Source organism: Tupaia chinensis, unplaced genomic scaffold (genome assembly GCF_000334495.1).
Source record: "Tupaia chinensis unplaced genomic scaffold, TupChi_1.0 Scaffold000355_1, whole genome shotgun sequence".
NCBI classification, from domain to species: Eukaryota; Metazoa; Chordata; class Mammalia; order Scandentia; family Tupaiidae; genus Tupaia; species Tupaia belangeri.
This window is the reverse complement of record NW_006159850.1, coordinates 1,758,605-1,778,101: the sequence shown is the minus strand read 5'-3', so window position 1 is coordinate 1,778,101 and position 19,497 is coordinate 1,758,605. Positions and strand designations below refer to the sequence as shown.

At 44.9% G+C, this 19,497-nt stretch overlaps 1 protein-coding gene across 1 annotated transcript; it reads left to right on the top strand.

Annotated features, from left to right (window-relative positions):
- Positions 1 to 8,282: 8,282 nt before the first annotated feature.
- MAP1LC3B (microtubule associated protein 1 light chain 3 beta) lies at positions 8,283 to 18,805 on the top strand (the record flags this gene model as incomplete). Its single annotated transcript, XM_014589363.2, is given in 3 exon segments — positions 8,283 to 8,338; positions 15,027 to 15,133; positions 17,020 to 18,805. Coding segments are annotated over 3 exon segments (338 nt in total), but the record flags the coding sequence as incomplete, so codon positions are not given.
- Between the last annotated feature and the right edge of the window lie 692 nt (positions 18,806 to 19,497).

Below are 19,497 nucleotides of genomic sequence, written 5' to 3'. Positions count from 1 at the left end.
CCGTGGGCGGGGGCTGTACGCGAGAGCGGCGTCGGCGGGGCAGGCTCGCTCCCCGGGGCCCCTGGACGCTGGGTTCCCGTCCGTCTGGAGTAGTACCCTGAGAGGGTGCAAGGGCGTCACCTCTGGACAAGTTCCACTCATTGAGGACAGTGTGCCCGGAGCTCTCGGCCCCTCCAGACCTCAGCATGGTGCCCGGCCCCGCGCAGCGGCCCGCGTCCAGCCCGTGCGTGTGAGCCCGGGACCGGTGGGCGCCCTCCCCGCTCGGCAGCTCTCCCTGCCCTGGCCAGTACCCTTCTCCCCTGTAAGTTTAGCCTGGAAACCGAACTTGGGCCTCCGGTCTTAGGCTGGGAGTGAAAGCCAGGGCCGCCGTCTCAGCATTTCCTCCTGGCAGAGTGGAGGACGCGGTTGGCGGCCCCTGAAACGGGGCGGTAAGTGCGGGGGCCTCAGTCTGGCAGGGCTGCCCACCGGCTCTGTGCGGTGGCGAGTTCGGGGTCATCTGCCCCGGAGGCTGGGAAGAGCGCAACATTTATTGGAGTTTGGGTATGGTTTTCAGAGCTCATCATTGACCGTCATTTGATTTCTCCTGCCCAAAAAGCTTCAGTACATGAAAAATTTACATGGGCTAGCCAAGCATGTGTCTTCCCGTAGCCTCTTGTTCACGGCAAGACTTAGAACATTATTTTGTTATCCACCCCTCCTTCGTGACCTTCAGGAGCTTTTCATTTCGCCTGGCTCCTCGGGACCCCTGAGAGCACAGCACGTGCAGGTTTGCTTTAGTGCCTGGCTGCTGCCCTGACTTTGGCATTTTGAACTTACAGAGACAGTTGGTGGAGAGAGACTCCTTTTTCATAACGGAAACTAGTTATTTTCATCTTGCTTATTTATTTTTAGGTTTTTGTAGAAAAATTTCTGAGGAAGATTAGTAGTATATGGGTAGGAAGCGTGAGAGTAACTAATTAAAATAAGGAATTGGCCTGGAACCCAAAAGTGACCCCAGGTGTAAGCTGGCAAGAATGTCCTGTTTATTTCCGTGGATATATTCTTATATACTACATTTTGGGGCTTTTCCTTTTAGCTTACCTTTAGCTCTCCTCGCCCTGCACCCCACTAGAGATCTTTCTTTAAAAAAGATTTATTTATCTATTTATTTCCATTTATTAATTATTATGTTTTAATTTGACCAGGAAGAGACAGAGAGAGAGAAAGGGAAAGCAAGAAAACAAGCCACCAGGTCCAGGACTCAAACCATGGTCGGCCATGTAAAGAATCCAGTGCCCTTAACTACCACTCAACCTGCCACCCCGAGAAATCTTTTTAATAGTAATTAACTTTATTTATTTTAATTTGACCAGAGAGGGATGGGGGAAGGTGTAAGGGGTGTGTGTGAGAAAACAAGCTGTCAGGTCCAGGACTCGAACCATGATCGGCCATGTGGGAGTCCAGTGCCCTTCACAGTGCCCTTAACCGCCATGCTACCCGCCAGCCCCAATCTAGTATGAATCTTTAACCTTTTGTCATGACTTCTTCCAGTCCCAATAGTCCATCTATTATTGCTAGTATGTGTAGTGGATCAAGATTGTGTGTTGGGAAACAGTGTGTGTCCTTGCCATATGCTTTTTGGAAACTCTTATACACCTAAAACGTTGAAATTGAACAAATTATTTTAGTCTTCTCAAATGTAATTTCATTCCACTCCTGGATTGTCCCTGTTTACTTAATAACAGATTTGTTTTCTAGACATTGTTCTGAAATTGTATTGAGGATGTTTACCCTAGATCTTAGAGACTAGAGGACAGAAGTCTGGGGAAGTAGATCTTGATGTATGTTTGAAGCAATGTCAGTTCTACTTTAAAGATTTTATTCAATTATTGATTATCCATCATCCATGTACAAGTCTGAGCCCTGGAGGAACCCAGAGATGATGAGAACTGGGTTTCTGACTCACACATGACAAACAGATCATGGGCTGTGGCATAGTGGTTAAGGCAGTCCGAATCCCACAAAACCAGCTATACAGTTTGAGTCCCAGACCAAGCAGCCTGTGAAACATGCTGGGTATGTGTGCATGATGCCCAAAATCTCAAAAGGAAAGAAGGATGAAGGAGAAGGGACCATGGCTTGACCATTTCCCTTGGCTGGTTTCTCACTTTCTCTCTCTCTAGCAAGCGCCCACATCATCCAGCAAAATTTAAAAATAACAGATCATTACAACTGTAGGAAAATAATATAATAAAAGAATTGCCATCCTTCCCTGCTGTTGGTCTGTGTTTAAGGTTTTATTAAATATACCGCTAGCCTCTTTTTTTTTTTTAAGAGAGTATTTGTTTGTTTGTTTATTTATTTTTGAGAGGTTTTTGCTATAGGGCATATGCACTCACCAGAAAGACAGACAGAAAGCCAGAAATCACCCCTCAAGGGAATATGGTCACACTGTCATCTCTGGGACTCAAACTGTGGTCGGCTACGTGGGAATCCAGCAACGTAACCATTATGCTGATCCTGACCTCTAGCCTCTTTAAACAGCTGTCTACTTAAAAAAAAAATAGGAAACATTAGTATGTATCATCTATTCTCAGCCACTCCAGGCTCACCACTGGAGTTTTATTACGAATGGCCAAGATGCTAAACTATTCCTGTAGAACTTTAGTGCTTCTTTCACCTTTAGGAAGTTATTTCTCTTCTTTATACCTCAATTTTACCACCTTCAATAAAATAAGTTGTGGACCAGTTCTGTAGTATAGTGCTTCAGTGCTATTAATGGGAAGCGGTATTCCACATGGCTCCAGAAAAATACCTTGGAAAAACACACACACACACTCCAGGTATGTGTGTGAATGCCCAAAATGGTGATGATATGGAGAAATGGAGGACAAAGGATGGTGGTGAGCCCATGCCCCATTGAGTGATGTGTATTTCTTTCTCTGGTGAGCGTACTGGCAATAAAATTTAAAAATACATATTTGCAGGACCAGCAGATCGTATAATGGCTATGTTGCTGGACTCCCAAATGGCTGACCACAGTTCAAGTACTGGACCCAGTGGCTTGAAATTCAGGCCAGCCACGTGTGCATGCGTGCGTACCCAAAATCCTGAGAGGACAGTGGAGGAGAAGGGATTATGATTGGCCATCCCCTCTAGGGGGTGATTTTTCACTTTCTGTCTCTCTCTAGTGAGTGCATGCACCTTAGAGCAAAAATCTCTCTTAAAAAAATTTGCTATAGGACGTGTGTGCTTGGTAGAGATAAAGAGAGAGATTGAGAAAGCGCCCTTAAGGGGGTAGAGCACGTCACGGTCGCTTCTCGCTTCTCGCTTCTCCCTTCTCCCGGGGATTTTGGGTTTGCACTCACACTTGCCCAGCGTGTTTTTCTAGCCACTAGGTCCAAGACTCCAGCTGTGTGGTCAGCCATATGGGATCCAGACGCCTCAACCACCACACTACCTGCTTGCCCTTAAGATTTTGAAAAATAATGATTATTTCTGTCTTTCCCCTTTGAACCTTTTTTGTAGGATAACTCAGGATAATGATAACCTTTAGCACTATAGTTTCTAACTTTGGAACCTCACATTATAGGCATTTAGTTTTCTTCATTTACCAGAATAAAACTGTTTTCTCGTATGAAAATTATCCTTCTTTGCTTGAATGTTTCTACTTTTGTTTATTTGTTTAGAAAAAGATTTTGCTATAGGGTATGTGCACTTACTGGGGCGACAGTTAGAAAGTGAGCAATCACCCCCAGGGGGGATGGCCACACCACAGTCTCTTCCCCATTCTCTCAGGATTTTGAGCACACACCCACATGCACCTGGTGTGGGTTTTAAACCACTGGGTCCAGGACTCGACTGGTCAGCTACATGGTAGTCTAACGACATAACCAGCGTGCTATCTGCTGGTCCCTGTTTATACTTTTAGATTTGTTATAATAAACCGTATTTTTTTTTTAAGGTTTTTGCCATAGGGGGTGTGTGTGTTTGCCAGAGAAAGAGAGGGAAAGTAAGAAATTACCCCTCAGGGAGGATGACCGTACCACAAATCCTTTCTCCACTCTCCTCTCAGGGTTTTGGCTACACACGCGCACACACCCAGCATGAGCCTAAAGCAACCAGGTCTGAGGCTTGAACTGTGATTGGCCCTTATGAGAGTCTAGTGCCTTAACACCACACCACCTGCTGGCCCCAGAATAAACTTTTAAAGGTGAAACATTCCAAGATATATTAAAGAGTTATTTATTTACTAGAATTAATTAAATTGTGATCCCCTCCCCAAGCCTCCACCCCAGACCCTGAAATAGCCTTCACTGACAGTCCGAGGTTTTTATCATGAAAACGCTCAGTGGCACAGCACCTTTCCTGGGGCAGGACAGACAACAGGAAGAGGTCTTAGCACCAGGAGACATGATATGGAAGGGTTAGTGAGACCCCTGATTAGAAGTAGAGAAGAGCTCAAAAAATAAGAAAGTCACTGGGTTAAGTTTTCCATTAACAATAGCCGAATTTATCATTGTCTTTGTACATATTTATAAAGTGAGAATATACACTAGTAGAAATCTATGTATTCAAAAATCTTTGTCAGTCTCAAATATGTTTATGTGTAATAATTTTTCTTAGAGACTGACTTTAAAATGTTGACTAGGAAAATAGAAACAGAACCTGTGTATAGTTGAACACAGGAATTATTTTAATAATAGTTTTTGTGTTTTCTTTTCCATTTGCTATAGGGCTATGTGCATTTGCGGAGGGAGAGAGAGAGGGAGAACATGCTCCCCCAGGGAGGATGGCCATACTACAATCCCTTCTCCATTCTCTCAGGATTTGGGGCATGCCTGTACACATGCCTGGCATATTTTCAAGCCACAGGTCTAGGATTCAGATCCATAGGCAGCCATGTGGGATCCAGCCGTGTTGACTACCACACCACCAGCTGACCCTTGATAATTGTGGGTTTTGTTTTCAAGAGTTATTTTATTTTATTATTATTATTATTATTAAATTTGACCAGAGAGGGACAGAGAAGGGAGAGGGAGAAAGAAAGCAAGCCTCCAGGGCTGAGACACGGTAGGCCATGCGGAAGTCCAGTGCCTTAACCACCATGCCTCCTGTTGGTCCCAGCCCTCAATAGTTTTTATAGAGCGACACTCACATTTTTAAAAGTCTAGATTAAATTGGCAATGGTGCTGGGATAATTTCATATTTAGGCCCAGCTATAGTGTCGTACATGGTAGGGTGCTGCTATGTGATATTGGAGCCACATGAGAAGTCCTGAGATTCAGGTCCTACGTGGACCTGAACACATTTGTTGCATCTGATTTTGATCAGTGAAAAGGCTTGGAGGCAACAGAGTTCAAGGTGTAATGAGACTCTGTTGAGGGTGTCTCTTCCTTCCCCACACTTGTGAAGACAGTACATACATTTTGAAAGAGAATACATTTATATATATATGTAGGTTATAGCATCTTTTTTTCCTAGAGCCATCTTCACGATATTGATAATATATTCACAAGGAAAAAACCCTACCATAGTAAACCAAGATGGTTTTGTTAATTTTTTGGTTAAAGATGGCAGTGATGCCACCTAAATTACATGTTTACATGTTGCATTGTAAATGACATGTGTCTTCAGCTGTATGATCAGGTGATGGGAAACTGGACTTTGTTTTATTTTCCTGTATTGCCCAAGGAGCCTAGGATGGTTGTTGAAAATATAAGCAAGTACTTGGATTTTTTTTTTTCTTTTTGTATATTTATTAATTGCCAAGGGGATCTTGGCACTTGCTAGAGAGAGACAGAAAGAAAAAGAGAAAGCACCTTCACACACACACGCATTACCAATGGGAATGGGGATGCTACAATCCCACCATCCTATCCGGATTTGGGGGCTGCACACATACGTGCCTGGCCTGTTTTTCCAAGCTGCCAGGGTCGAGATTCAACTTATGGTTGGCCATGCCCATTAACCACTAGTATACAGGGTCAGCACAGTGAGTGATTATATTAAAAGGGAGATTAGAAGGAAGGTGTGTGTGGGGGGGTGACTAACACAAAAATGCATGTAAACAAGTGGAATAGGTTATGGAATCATGTATCACAGCAGAGCAAAAAATATTGAGAATGGAATATATACTCCCTCCTTCCTTCCAGAAAACTAGTAGAACTGTTACTGAATATGCACAACATAATGTGATATTTAGTGTTGAAGAAGATGAATATGTTTGGACCAGTAGGTAGCGTGGTGTTTAGGTGCGGAATTCTACATGGATGACTCTGTGGTTCGAGTCCTGGATCCCATGGATTGAAGATCATACCAGGTACCTTTTTGTGCATGTCCAAAACCCCAAAAGGAGAATGGAGAAGAGATGTGACATAGCTGTTCCCCCAGGGAATGGTGTTTCTTTTTTTAAAGAATTATTTATTTAATTTTTGCTCATTCATTTATTTTAATTTGACCGAAAAGAAACACAGAGAGAGAGAGAGCATGGGAAAGTGAGAAAGTAAGCCAACAGGTCTGGGACTCTAACCATGGTCACCCACATGGGAGTGTCCAGCATCTCAACCACCACGCCACCTGCTGGCCCTGCCCCCTGCGGGATGATTTTTCGCTTTGCCTCATTCTCTTTCTCTAAAGCGAGCATACTTACCCTAAGACATTAAAAAAAAGGGCAAAAAGGTGAATATATCCTTGATTTGATGATTACCCACCGTATGATAAATAATAAACTGGAAGGTTAGAGATTCTCTCAGAAAGGTGTTCAACAATAGGCTTTGTGCTTTTTTTTTTTGTTTCTTTTAATTTTTGATATAAGGCATGTGCACTCACTGCAGACAGATGGAGAAAGAGAAAGAGAGAAAGCACTCCCCAGGGGAATGGACATGCCACAGTCCTTCGAACTCTTAGGATTGGGGACATTCATGGAAACACATGGCATGCTTTTCTTTTTTAGGTTTTGCCATAAGGCACATGCACTCACCAGAAAGAGACAGAGAGAGGGAAAGTAAGAAATCCCCCCCCCTCCCCACTGGGGACCAGCAGGTAGCATGGTGGTTAAGGCTCTGGAACTCCCACATAGCTGACCATGGTTTGAATCTCGGCCCTGGTGGCTTGCTTCTCACTTTCTCTCTCTCACTTTCTCTCTCTCTCTCTTTCTCTCTCGCTCTCTCTCTGTGCCTCTGGTCAAGTTAAAATAAATGAATGAATAATTAAAATTAAATGAAATAATTCTGGGGGATGGCCATGTCACAATCCCTTCTCTTTTCAGGATTTTGGACATTCATATACACACTCCCGGTATATTTCAAGCCACCTGTCTGGGACTTGAACTGTGGTTGAACAAGTGGGAGTCCAGTCCCTTAACCACCATGCCACCTGCTGGCTCCACGCCCAGAATATTTTCCAGGCTGCCAGGTCTGATTTTCACACTGTACAGTTGGCCATGTGGAATCCAGCTACCTTAAATTCTACATCATCTGCTAGCCCTGTACTTTTTGAATTTGCTAGAGAACACGTGCTCATTGAAGAGAGGAGTAGAGAACAAAATTGAGATAGTTCCTTCCATGGGGGATTCCCATGCCACAATCCCTTCTTTTCCTTTTCTCCCCTTGGGATTTTGGGCATACATGCACACATGCACCTGTGTGTTTCTCGAGCGTCTGGGTCTGGGACTTGAACTGTGCAGCTGGCCATATGGGATCCGGCCACTTTAACCACTATGCCACTGGCTGGCCCTACTTTGTGCTTTAAACTTTGATTTCTTTTAGGCACTGAGCAACTGTTCTTTTCTTTCCATGTTTCTTTATGTTGAGCAGCTTTTCTCTTAAGCACCATATCATTAAACAGGTGAGAGTGGTAAGATAAAAATTAATTGAGCCATCTATAGTTTATCCTGGATTACTGTGCTTGTCTAACAAACTATAGAACATTAACAAAAGTTGACAGGATTGTTATGGGTGGTAAGAGTCTTTAGAGGGAAGATCGGGAATCATCAGCAGTTAATCTGCTTAGTGTATCTGACTGCAAACCTGGGGTTCCAGTCTCTTTAAGTGGACTTCTGTGCTCTTGGTATGGTGGTCTTCCACCAAGAAGAGGCATGTGATTGCCTTGTTTCCATGTATGTCGCCTTGGTTTTAGATACCAAAGTATTGGTGTTTGGTTACTTTATGTTCTAGGAAAGATGTCTTCAGTGTTTATAGTTACTCCATTCCTAAGGACAACTAAATTCAGATATGAAGCAGTCATCAGCAAAACTGCAGGGAAAAAGCTGTCTGGCTAATAGTCTTTTCCTTTTCTTACAGAACAGAGAATAGAAGATGTCCGACTTATTCGAGAGCAGCATCCCACCAAAATACCGGTAGGTAGTCTCAGGCTATGTTTCAGTAACGCAGGACACACAGGGGAAAGAGCACTGGTTACTCATCCACCTGGCAGGGATTTCTACGGGGATCCTCGAACATTTATTACCTACTGTTAAACTATTTAATCAATAGTTTTGTTATCTAATCACATTCTTTTTTTCTGAGTCTGAGTTTGCTGCCTGCTGTTAATGTTAAACACTTAACGAATCAAATGTAATTATTTGGAGAGGAAAGAACTGGGGGCTGTAAGAGTCTGTTAATTTTTAAAAATTGTTCTTATTTTATTTATTTTTAATTTGACCAGAGAGGGGCAGAGTGAAGGGGGGGTGAGAAAGCAAGCCAATAAGTCCAGGACTCGAACCATCGTCGACCATGTGGGAGTCCAGCACCCTTAATGATCACACCACCTGCCGGCCCCAAGAAATAACCACTCAACAACTACTGTGAGAAATAGCTCCCAGGATTTAAACATGACTGCAGATTCAAAGCTGTCTGACCTTTGATGTTCCACAGAAGTCTCTTATATTTGGCTCTTTTACAGGGAATGGAGAAACGACATTGTTTTTTTCCTGTCATTTGTAAGGGTCTCGTACTTTTTACTATGTCTAGCCAGCAGTATCTTCGCCCAAATCCTTTGGTGGTGGACCTTAAACAGGCTTTCTCTGGACTAGTTACTAAAATTCTTTTTGTTTGTTTGCTGTAGGGCACATGCACTCACCAGAAAGAAAAGAGAAAGAATTCACCCTGCAGAGGGGATGGCCACACCACAATCTCTCCTCTACTGTCTTCTGGAGATTTTGAGCATGCACACACACCTGGTGTGGTTCTAAGCTGCCGGGTTGGGGACTCCAACCACACAGTCAGCCATATGGGATCTGGTTGCCTTAACCTCCGCACCACCTGCTGGCCCACTACTAAAACTCTGACTCCAGCTTCCTTACCTGTAAAACGGGAAGGGACTTACCCCTTGTGGTTGTTGCAGAGATTTGCCTAACTCTAGGCAAATGGTAACCACCTAATCTGGCTGATAATACCTCTTGCTAATTTTACCCAACACTTAGAAAGAAACCTTCCTACTGAGTTCTATAGACTGTTTCATGTTTGGCTTTCTGACCAGTCAGTTTATCCTAAATTAAGAAGACAGAGGGAATATCCACAGACTGGAGGGTGGAGCTGCCGTGCTGGCTGAACTGAGGCTAAAGGTACACAAGAGAGAGAGGTCTGTTGAGCATTTTCACAGCTGCATGGTTCTGTAGTCAGAGACGGTGTTGTTTCCCTAGACGGGCTGGACATTTCACAGCTCGTCCTCATGGTGGAGTTCCTTTTACGTTTTTCTTCACCTTTTGAGTACCTGCTTTATCTACTTGCTAGCACATGCCAGAAACTGGAAACAAACTAGCCCAACAGCCTGCTGGGATTCGTTGCAGGGCCTCCTTTGGAAAATTCAATCTCTGCGTACCCTGACTACCATCTTTCCTGTTAGTAAGTTAAGGTTCTTTGCAGAAATTGACGTATTTACTTCCTGAGCAAGTCTGAGGACCAGACTCTCAGAGGTACTCACTTGTTGAGCCACATGCAGCTCGATGATCATTTTCTAGGCTGGCTTTCCCGAGGGTGGCTTTTCCTCTGCTTCTACTTTTCTTTTTTCTTTTTCTTTTGCTAGAGAATATGTGCACTCACTAGAGAAAGAAAGATTTATGGGACCAGCAGTTAGCGTAATGGCTATGTCACTGAACTCCCATGTGGCCAACGGCAGTTAGAGGCCTGGACCTGGTGGCTTAAACTCAGGCCAGGCGTGTGTGCGTGTATGCCCAGGATCCCAAGAGGAGAATGGAGGAGAAGGGATTGCGGCGTGGCCATCCCCCCAGGGGGTGATTTCTCACTTTCTGTCTCTCTCTCTCTCTCTGTCTGGTGAGAGCATGCGCCCTATGGCAAAAACCTCTCCAAAAAGAAAAAAAAAAAAGAGAGATTTAGAGGGGGCATTGAGAAAGCAGCCCCTACAGGGAGTGACCATACCACAGTCTCTTCTCCTTCATTTCTCTTTTTGAGATTTTGTACATATACACACATTCTCTTGGCATGTTTTTCAAACTGCCGGGTCCTCCATATAGTTGTCCATGTGGGAGTCAGTTGCCTTCACCACCATACCGCTGGCTGATTCTCTGCTCTTACTTCCTAAGGAAAACATCCCACAGGGCACTTTTCAGACCTAGCCAAATGTCTTATTCAGTGAGTTACACATCTGTCTCAAATTATAAAAGAAAAAAAATAACTAACAATTAAGAAAAGAAATGTAAACCAGTCATTCATAGACATTTTCATGGAAATTAGCCAGTAATGAGGCAGGACCTGCTAGAGTAGCTCTTCCTAAAGCAGACCGGACTCAAAACAGATGAGGGTAGAAGATGCCCCAAGGCGGTAACTCAGCATTTCCCAGCTGCTTGTTGGTTCCTTTAAAAGGATTCTAAGGGCTTGCATTTTTCTTATTCTCTGACCATCTGAGTGTCCTTGGCCAAGAACCCAAGATTTCTTTCTCTCACTCTCTTTTATTTTATTTATTTATTTTTTTGGTTTAAGTTTTACTATAAGGTATGTGTGCTTGCTAGAGACAGAGAGTTACAGAAAGGGAAAGTGAGAAATTACCCTCCATGGGGATGGCCACCCCGCGATCCCTTCTCTATTTTCCCCTCGGGATTTTGGGCTTGTGTACACATGAGCCCAGTGTGTTTTTTCTTGAACTGCTGGGTCCGGGACTCAAAATGCAAAAGTCCACCATGTGGAATCCAGCCACCTTAACCAACACACCAGTAGCTGGCCCCAGGATTTCTTTACTGCCTCTGATTTCTGCTAACACTTTTTTTTATTTGGATTTTTGCCTTAGGGCACGTGTGCTTGCCAGAGAGAGACAGACAGACATAGGGAAAGTAAGAAATCAACCCATCCACCCCCTCTCCAAGAGAGACGGCCACACCATAGTCCCTTCTCCATTCTCTTCCTGACATCTTGGACACATGCACACCTGCCCAGCATGGTTTTCAAGCCACCAGGTCTGGGACTGTAACCACATTTGGCCATGAGTGGGTCTAGTAGTGTAACAACCTGACATAGGCTGGCCCCCCCATGATTTCTTGCCTTTTTTTTTTTTTGGAGAGTTTTCTTTCTTTTTGCTATAGGGCACGTGTGCCTGCCAGAAAGACAGAGACAGAGAGACAGAAGGTAGGAAATCCCCCCCCGGGGGGGTGACCACGCTATAGTCTCTTCTCCTCCATTCTCCTCTTGGGATCTTGGGCACGCACACGTGCTCAGCGTGAGTTTAAGCCACTGGGTCTGGGACTTTACCGGTGGTTGATTACGTGGGAGTCCAGCGACATAGCCATTAAGTCAACTGCTGGTCACCATGATTTCTACTAACCAGAAAACCAGACAAGTGAGGGGCCATCCAGTGGCATAGTGGTTAAGGTGCTGAACTCCCATGTGTTTGACTGTGGTTCAAGTCTAGGGCATGGCAATTTGAAACTCATGCCAGGTGTGTATGCATGCGTGCGTGCCCGCCCAAGATCCCGAGAGGAGAATGGAGAAAGGATTGTGGCGTGGCCATGCCTTCTGGGGGAATAGTTTCTCGCTTTCTGTCTCTGTCTGGCCAGTGCACGTGCCCTATAACAGAAATTAAGAAAAACAAAAACAAAAACAACAGCGGAGTCTATCTATGCACTGCCGTTTCCTCGTGGATAATCACTCTTCCGCCATGCCCAGCAGACAAAGCTGTCTTAGCGAAGAAGGCCCTGATGCTATGTAAGCCCTTACAATGCAGCATTTTTCTCTCCTGAAGAGACACGTGAAGATTTCCCATCCTTTTTGTTTTTGCCATAGGGTATGTGTGCTGCCTGGAGGGACAGTGCGATGGAAAGTGGGAAATCACCCTCAAGGGGGGTGGCTGTGCTGCAGTCCCTTCTCCTCCAGTCTTCTCTAAGGGTTTTGGACATGCATGCACATGTACCTGGTGTGTTTTTTGCTTTTAACCATGAATTAAATTTCCTCACAAGGGGAATTTTATTGCTTACTTTATTCCCTCATAAAAAGACCAACTATAATCAAATGAGGCGAACATTCACCTTACAATTTTGTCGTCTTCATAATAGAACAAGAGATGCTCAGAACTGGGTCACTTGGTCCCTCCTCTCATCTCCTCCTAGTTCAGGGTGCCTGCATCTCTTCTTAGCCAGCACCCTCTGAGATCTGCAGCTGGGCTCAGCACATTCAAGTCTCAGCATGACCTTCTTCACCTTTTTCTGGAAAAATATGCTTCGTCTGTCCACCGTCACCACTCTGCTTCCTATCATAATGCTTTCCCTGAGTGTGCAGAGAATCCTTGCCCATTTTGTACTGTGTCACTTTATGAGGTTGGCGCTTACCATGCTTCTTACAGAAAGGCCGGCAGGCTTCAGCGATGTTCACCAGGTTTGCAGGTGTGCTGTCTCACCAGTCTGAGACTTGAACCCACTTGCTGGAGACAGAAAGAGAGAAAAAGAGAGAGAGAGAGCAACCCCCTGGGTGAGGGAGGAACCGTGCTGCAATCCCTTCTCCATTCTTGGGATTTGGGGTGTACATACACATGCACCAGGTATGCTTTTCTTTCTTTCTTTCTTTCTTTTTTATAAGAGGTTTTTGCCATAGGCTGTGTGTGCTTGCCAGAGAGACAGACAGACAGTGAGCGGAGAAGTGAGAAACTACCTCCCAGGGCAGATGACCATGCCACAATCCCTTCTCCGCTCTCCTCCTGGGATTTGGGCATGAATGCATACACGCCTGGTATGATTTTCAAGCCACTGGGACCAGGATTCAGACTCAAGTACTGGCAACAAAATAGACTTCATTCTTAGACCAAACTGTAAATTACACTTTGAACAGTTTTTCTCAGATCAGACACTAATAACTATTGAGACAGCATACTAGTATTTTTTGGGGTTTTTTTTGGAGAGGTTTTCGCTATAGGGCGCGTGCACTCGCCAGACAGACAGACATAGAGACAGAAAGCGAGAAATCACCCCCCGGGGGGATGGTCACGCCGCAATCCCTTCTCCTCCATTCTCCTCTCGGGATCTTGGGCACACACGCACACACTTTGGCGTGAGTTTTAAGCCACCAGGTCCAGGATGCGAACCACAGTCGACTACGTGGGAGTCCAGCAACATAGCCATTATGCTAACTGCTGGTTCCCTAGTTTTTGTTTTTGTTTTGTTTTGTTTTTTTGAGAGGTTTTTTGCTACAGGGCGCATGCGCTCGCCAGAGAGACAGAGAGACAGAAAGCGAGAAATCACCTCCCAGGGGGGCTGGCTACGCCGCAATCCCTTCTCCTCCATTCTCCTCTCGGGATCTTGGGCACACACGCACACGTGCCCGGCATGAGTTTAAGCCACCAGGTCCGGGACTCGACCCGCGGTTGACTACGTGGGAGTCCAGCAACATAGCCATTACGCTAACTGCTGGTCCCTAGACAGCATACTAGTTTTAAAGCTGCCCTCTGGGATGGCCTCGTTGCACAGTGGTTAAGCAGTCAGCCATGTGGGAATCCAGCAATATAACCACTACACCACCTGCTGGCCTCCAGGAATGTTTTTTAAGCCACCAGGCATGTGACTCGGACAGTATAGTTGACCATGTGGGATTCAGCTGCCTTAATCATCGCACTAATTGGCGGGCCCTGCCTTTTGAAATCTTAAGATTTTTTTCATGTTTACTAGAGATGCAATCTTGAGATGGCTCCATAGCCTAGTGGTTAAGGGAGCCAAATCCCACATCAATCCTGCTTTGAGTCTTGGCCCCAGTGGCATGAAAAATGTACTAGGTGTGGGGACCAGCAGGTAGTGTGGCAGTTAAAGGTGCCGGACACTCCCATATGGCCAACCACAGTTCGAGTCCTGGACCTAGAGGCTTGCTTTCCCACTTTCTCTCTCTCTCTGTCTCTATCTGGTCAAATTAAAGGAATGAATCAATAAAATTCAATAAATTAAAAGGTGTGAGAGCATGTGTTCCCCAAATCACCACAGTGTGGTGAAGAAAGAATTTCAGTGTGACTGTACCCCATTAGGTGTGCCGGCTTCCTCTCTCCCTCCCTCCCTCTCTCTCTCTCTCTCTCTCTCTCTCTCTCTCTGGCGGGTGCACACCCTCTCTGGCCACTTGAGAGAGAGAAACAATCTCTGCTATAGAACAGTGCAGAGCATATTACCAGGATTGCTCATGCTTGCCATTAAGACATGCGCTTGCCTACATTAGGATACCCACCTTGATGCAGAAAACTGACAGTTGTTTCTAAGCTGTTGCACTTTCAGCTAGGAGCCAGCCTTTCTATTCCTGGAAGCCCGGGCTCTTCTCCTGAGTAGGGAGTACATATTTCATGGCTCCAAATGCAACCAGAACAAAAGCATATATGGCAAAGCGTCTCCCCATGCCGTAGCCACCTGCTTGCCTTGAGACAGTCATGCTTTCTCTCTCATATGTCAGATTTCCTCTGGGGTGCGGAGGCAGAAGGTTTCTAGTAAATGGCACTCTTCACGGGAGTGCGGTGAGGAGACTACACGTGCTCTTGGAGACCCCATGCCGGCACGTGGCAGTTCAGCACAGGAAGCAGTTTGTGGTTCTCACTGCTCATGACTGTTTGTAAGTCCCTGCTGGCCTCTTCTCTAGGTGATAATAGAGCGGTACAAGGGTGAGAAGCAGCTTCCCGTCTTGGACAAGACCAAGTTCCTGGTACCTGACCATGTCAACATGAGTGAGCTCATCAAGATAATTAGGTATTAATCAAGTTCTTTGCTTTGCATTTTGAGTAACTTTTTATTCTTTATCATCAGACTTCCAGATAAATTTTTAGCTCTGATTAAAATCAGAACTAAAAAACTTTTAAACTGATAAAATGTTCTATTTCACCGGTTTTCTGTTTTTACTTATTGGGCCTCAGGTCTCTTTCAATTGACTTATTCATAACATACAGTATAGATGTTGTTCCTTCTTTAAAAGAAATGTTATACATTATTGTTACTGAGATTTTTGCCATTCTTGTGTGTGCGTTCACCAGAGAAAGGAAAAGTGAGAAAGCACCCCCTTTTCCTCCATTCTCTCAGGGTTTTGGACATGCAGAGATACACACCCAGAGTGTTTTCAAGCTGCAGGTCCAGGATTTGAACCACAAAGTTAGTCATGTGAGACCCAGTGCCTTAATCACATCACCTGCTGGCCCTGGTGTTATACGTTATTAAAGTTTTGTACAGTAAAGTTGGTTTAAGAAAAAAAAAAAAAGGCAATAACGCCTCGAGTATTGGCAAAAAAAAATCAGACTTCATTATTAGATCAAACTGTAAGTTACACTTTGAACAGTTTTCCTCAGATCAGACACTAATAGCTATTGAGACAGCATACTAGTTTTAGAGCTGCCCTCTGGGATGGCCTCATGCACAGTGGTTAAGCATTGTGCATTGGGAACCAGATCCCACATGGCGGACTCTGAATCCCAGCCCTGGGGTTAAAGAACAGGTACGTGCCTGTCCCAGACCTAACAGGGTGGGAGAAGGACTGGGGCGTGACCGTGCCTTGTTGGGCATGTACCCCAGTCTCTGTACCCCATCTAGCGCAAGTGACCTCTGATCACAACAAACGAATAAAACCTGCCTTCAAGAACGGAATAAGGGCGGGAACCAGCAGTTAGCGTAATGGCTATGTCGCTGGACTCCCACGTAGTTGACTGCGGTTCGCGTCCCAGACCCGGTGGCTTAAAACTCACGCCGGGCACGTGTGCGTGCGTGCCCAAGATCCCGAGAGGAGAATGGAGAAGGGATTGCGGCGTGACCATCCTCCCTGGGGGGTGATTTCTCACTTTCTCTCTCTCTGTCTCTGTCTGGTGAGCGCACGCGCCCTATAGTGAAAACTTCTCCCCCCCCAAAAAAAATAAAAGAACAGAATAAGGGGACCAGCGGATGCCGTAATAAGGGTTATATCACTGGACTCCCACATAGTCGCCTGTGGTTCAAGTCCTGGACCTGGCAGCTTGAAACTCACACCAGGTGTATGTACATGCATGCCCAAATCCTGAGAGGAGAATGGAAAAGGGATTGTGGCATGGCCACCCCCCTAGGTGTGTGTATGTGGGATTTCTCTCTTTCTGTCTCTCCTTGCGAAAAGAAGAGAAAAAACCTCTTTAAAAAAAAAAAAAAAAAAAAAAAAAAAGAAGAGAGGAAGTATAATCTATTCATGATTTGTAGGAATATCGATCATGAATGTAAAGGTAGAAAAAGTCCCATGTTTCATGAGAATGCTCGAGTTATCTTTATTTTGCCAGAAGCAGCATTTTAAATATCTTTTTTTTTTTTTTTTAATTTTGCCAAGAGGGTGCATGCACTTGCCAAAGAGAGAGAGAGCGTCTCCTGCGGGGTGGTCACACTGCAGTCCTCCTTTCTCCGTTTCTAATTTTTGGGATTTTGAGCATGCACGCACACACACCCGTGTGTTTCTGAAGTCACCAGGTCAAGACTTGAACCACATGGTCAGACGTGGGATTCAGCTGCTTTAACCACTACGACATTGGCTGGCCCAATGAAATTTTAGTGCAGTATTTTAGCATCCAGAAATGGTAGTTTTGACACGCGCTCTTTACTTACAGTGTTTTTCTGCATATTTATTTTAACAGAAGGCGCCTACAACTCAATGCTAACCAAGCCTTCTTCCTACTGGTGAACGGACACAGCATGGTGAGCGTGTCCACGCCCATCTCTGAAGTATATGAAAGTGAGAAGGATGAAGATGGATTCCTGTACATGGTCTACGCCTCCCAGGAGACGTTTGGAAGGAAACCGTCAGTGTAAGACTAGAAAAAGGCAGCTGCTATACAATTTAAAACCCTACCAAGGAAAAAAGGGATATTACCAACTGAGATTGATCAAGTTCATCTAGTCACACAGATCATCAAAACAGTAGTGTTCCCACCTAGGAGTTTTAGGAAGTTGTTTTTGTATTTCAAGCAGAAAAACTGAGCTCCAAATGAGCGAATTCAGCTTTGGAAGACTCTATTATTTAACCTAGACCACCTTGTTTTAAAACTTTAGAGGCTTAAAAATAAAATACTTTGCATTCTAATTTGCCAATATAATAGACCTTAAGTTATTTTAATGTTCTTTTTTCCCCCAGTAGGAACCTGCATTGTGAGTGGGAGCTTAACAGGCATTCAGAGTGGTAGGAGTCTTCCTTCTGAGCAGAACTACCTTTTTATAGGCGGCTTCTACTCAGCTAGAGAGATCTCCCTGAGAGAAGCTTTAAGCATAAGGTGTCACGGATAACCACTCCTCCCCCAACACGTTTGCCGTTAACAGCTGGCACAAGAGCAGGAGCAAGGGGGCAGCAGCAGCCAGTAGTAAGCTGCTGCCCCGGGCTCCTGATTGCTGACAGACGTACACCTAAGCCCCCTGCTTGCGGTGTTTTGATTTGTTCTCTAGACAGCTACAGACAGATAGCACTGCTTCATAGGAACCTTGAATGATTTTGTTTTTGTCTAGTTTCTTAAAAGTCCCAAGAAAAAAAGTGGCGTTTCTTCTGTTTGGGATTTTCTCTTAGACTTCAAACTAGTGCCTCTTTGGAAAATAATTTTATCGATGTCGTCCTTCAGGGCAGAGATAGCGACTACAGAACAGTAAAACTGAAGCGCTGGATTTCACATGTACTTCCTTCTGCCTTTTGGTTTAAAGCTGTATTTTTGTTAACTATGTAGCTAGAGTATCTTATTAAAAGGTTCTTACCTTTTGAAGAGTAGTTCTCACTGTTAAGTCAGACCATCAGGTTCTTCCCCTCTAGTGCATGTCAGCTGTAAAGAAAACGTAGCATAAGCAGACAGATGCTCTTTACAAAATAATGTCAACACTTAAACATTTTCCAAATTCAACCTGGAATAAAAGACCAGTGCTTCCTGCCACCTGCATGGGGCTATTGCTGTTTTCTTGGGAGCGTCACAGAAAGATCCGAGTCACGCAGTCTGAGACTGTACGTGTAGCAGGTCACAGTTCGCCCCTGTGTATGTAGACTTGAGTGGAATACCTGAGTCTGTTAGTGAAAGTCGTTTGCTGTAATGGAGGGGAAAGCGATATTACTGCAACTGGGCCCTCAACGGATCACTAAAGAGATTCCTGTCGGCAACTCTCCCCACTGCATGTATCTGTCCACACGGCTTTCAATGTGTATATTTTTACATTATGTAAATTCTTAATCAGCCTGTCCTGTTTAGATTGTTCATGTCATTGTATCTGACATTCTTCTAAATCCTGTGTGATCAGTAAAATTCCTGTAAGAAATACTGCTTTTTTCAAAAATGCCACACTTGGAGGGATGACCTATACTCTGCTTTAATGGGTGGTCACTTTATAGGATCTCTAAAACCAAGTGCATTTTTAATGAAGTAAAGTGAATAAAGGCACAACTAAACACTGTCCGCAGAGCTGTTTCATGGGATCGGTATCTGAGACTTCCTATCTTTGATACTGCTTCACAGCCAAGCAGGCTCTTGCCTTCCCAAAAAGGAGCATCCAGACTGGTTTTGCCGTGTAAGGGAGAGTGCTCATGTGGAGAGTCAGCCACCTTTGGAGGTTTCAGCCTTGTCATGGACACTTGCTTTGCCTTGGTTCAGGTCCCTAGGTCTTGCTTTTATAAAACTAATTTTTTTTCCTTAAGGATTTTTGCTGGGATCAGCAGTTGGTGGAATGGCTATGTCACTGGAGTCCCATGTAGTTGACAGCTGTTCAAGTCCCGGACCTGGTGGCTTAAACTCAGGCCCTGCTTGTGTGCATGCGTGTCCAAGATCCCAAGAGAAGAATGGAGGAGAAAAGATTGCGACATGGTCATCCCCCCCAGGGGGTGATTTCTCACTTTCTGTCTCTCTTTCTGGTGAGTGCATGCGCCCTATAGCAGAAACCAATCTTAAAAACAAAATTCCTGCTATAGGGCACATGTGCTCACAGGAGACCAACACAGAAAGCAAGAAATCACCCCATGGCGGGGATGGCCATACCACAGTCCCTTCTCCGTTCTCCCCTCGGGGTTTTGGGTGCACATGCACCCACACCTGGCGTGAGTTTCAAGCTGAGAAGTCTAGGACTCGGACCACGGTCAGCTACGTGGAGGC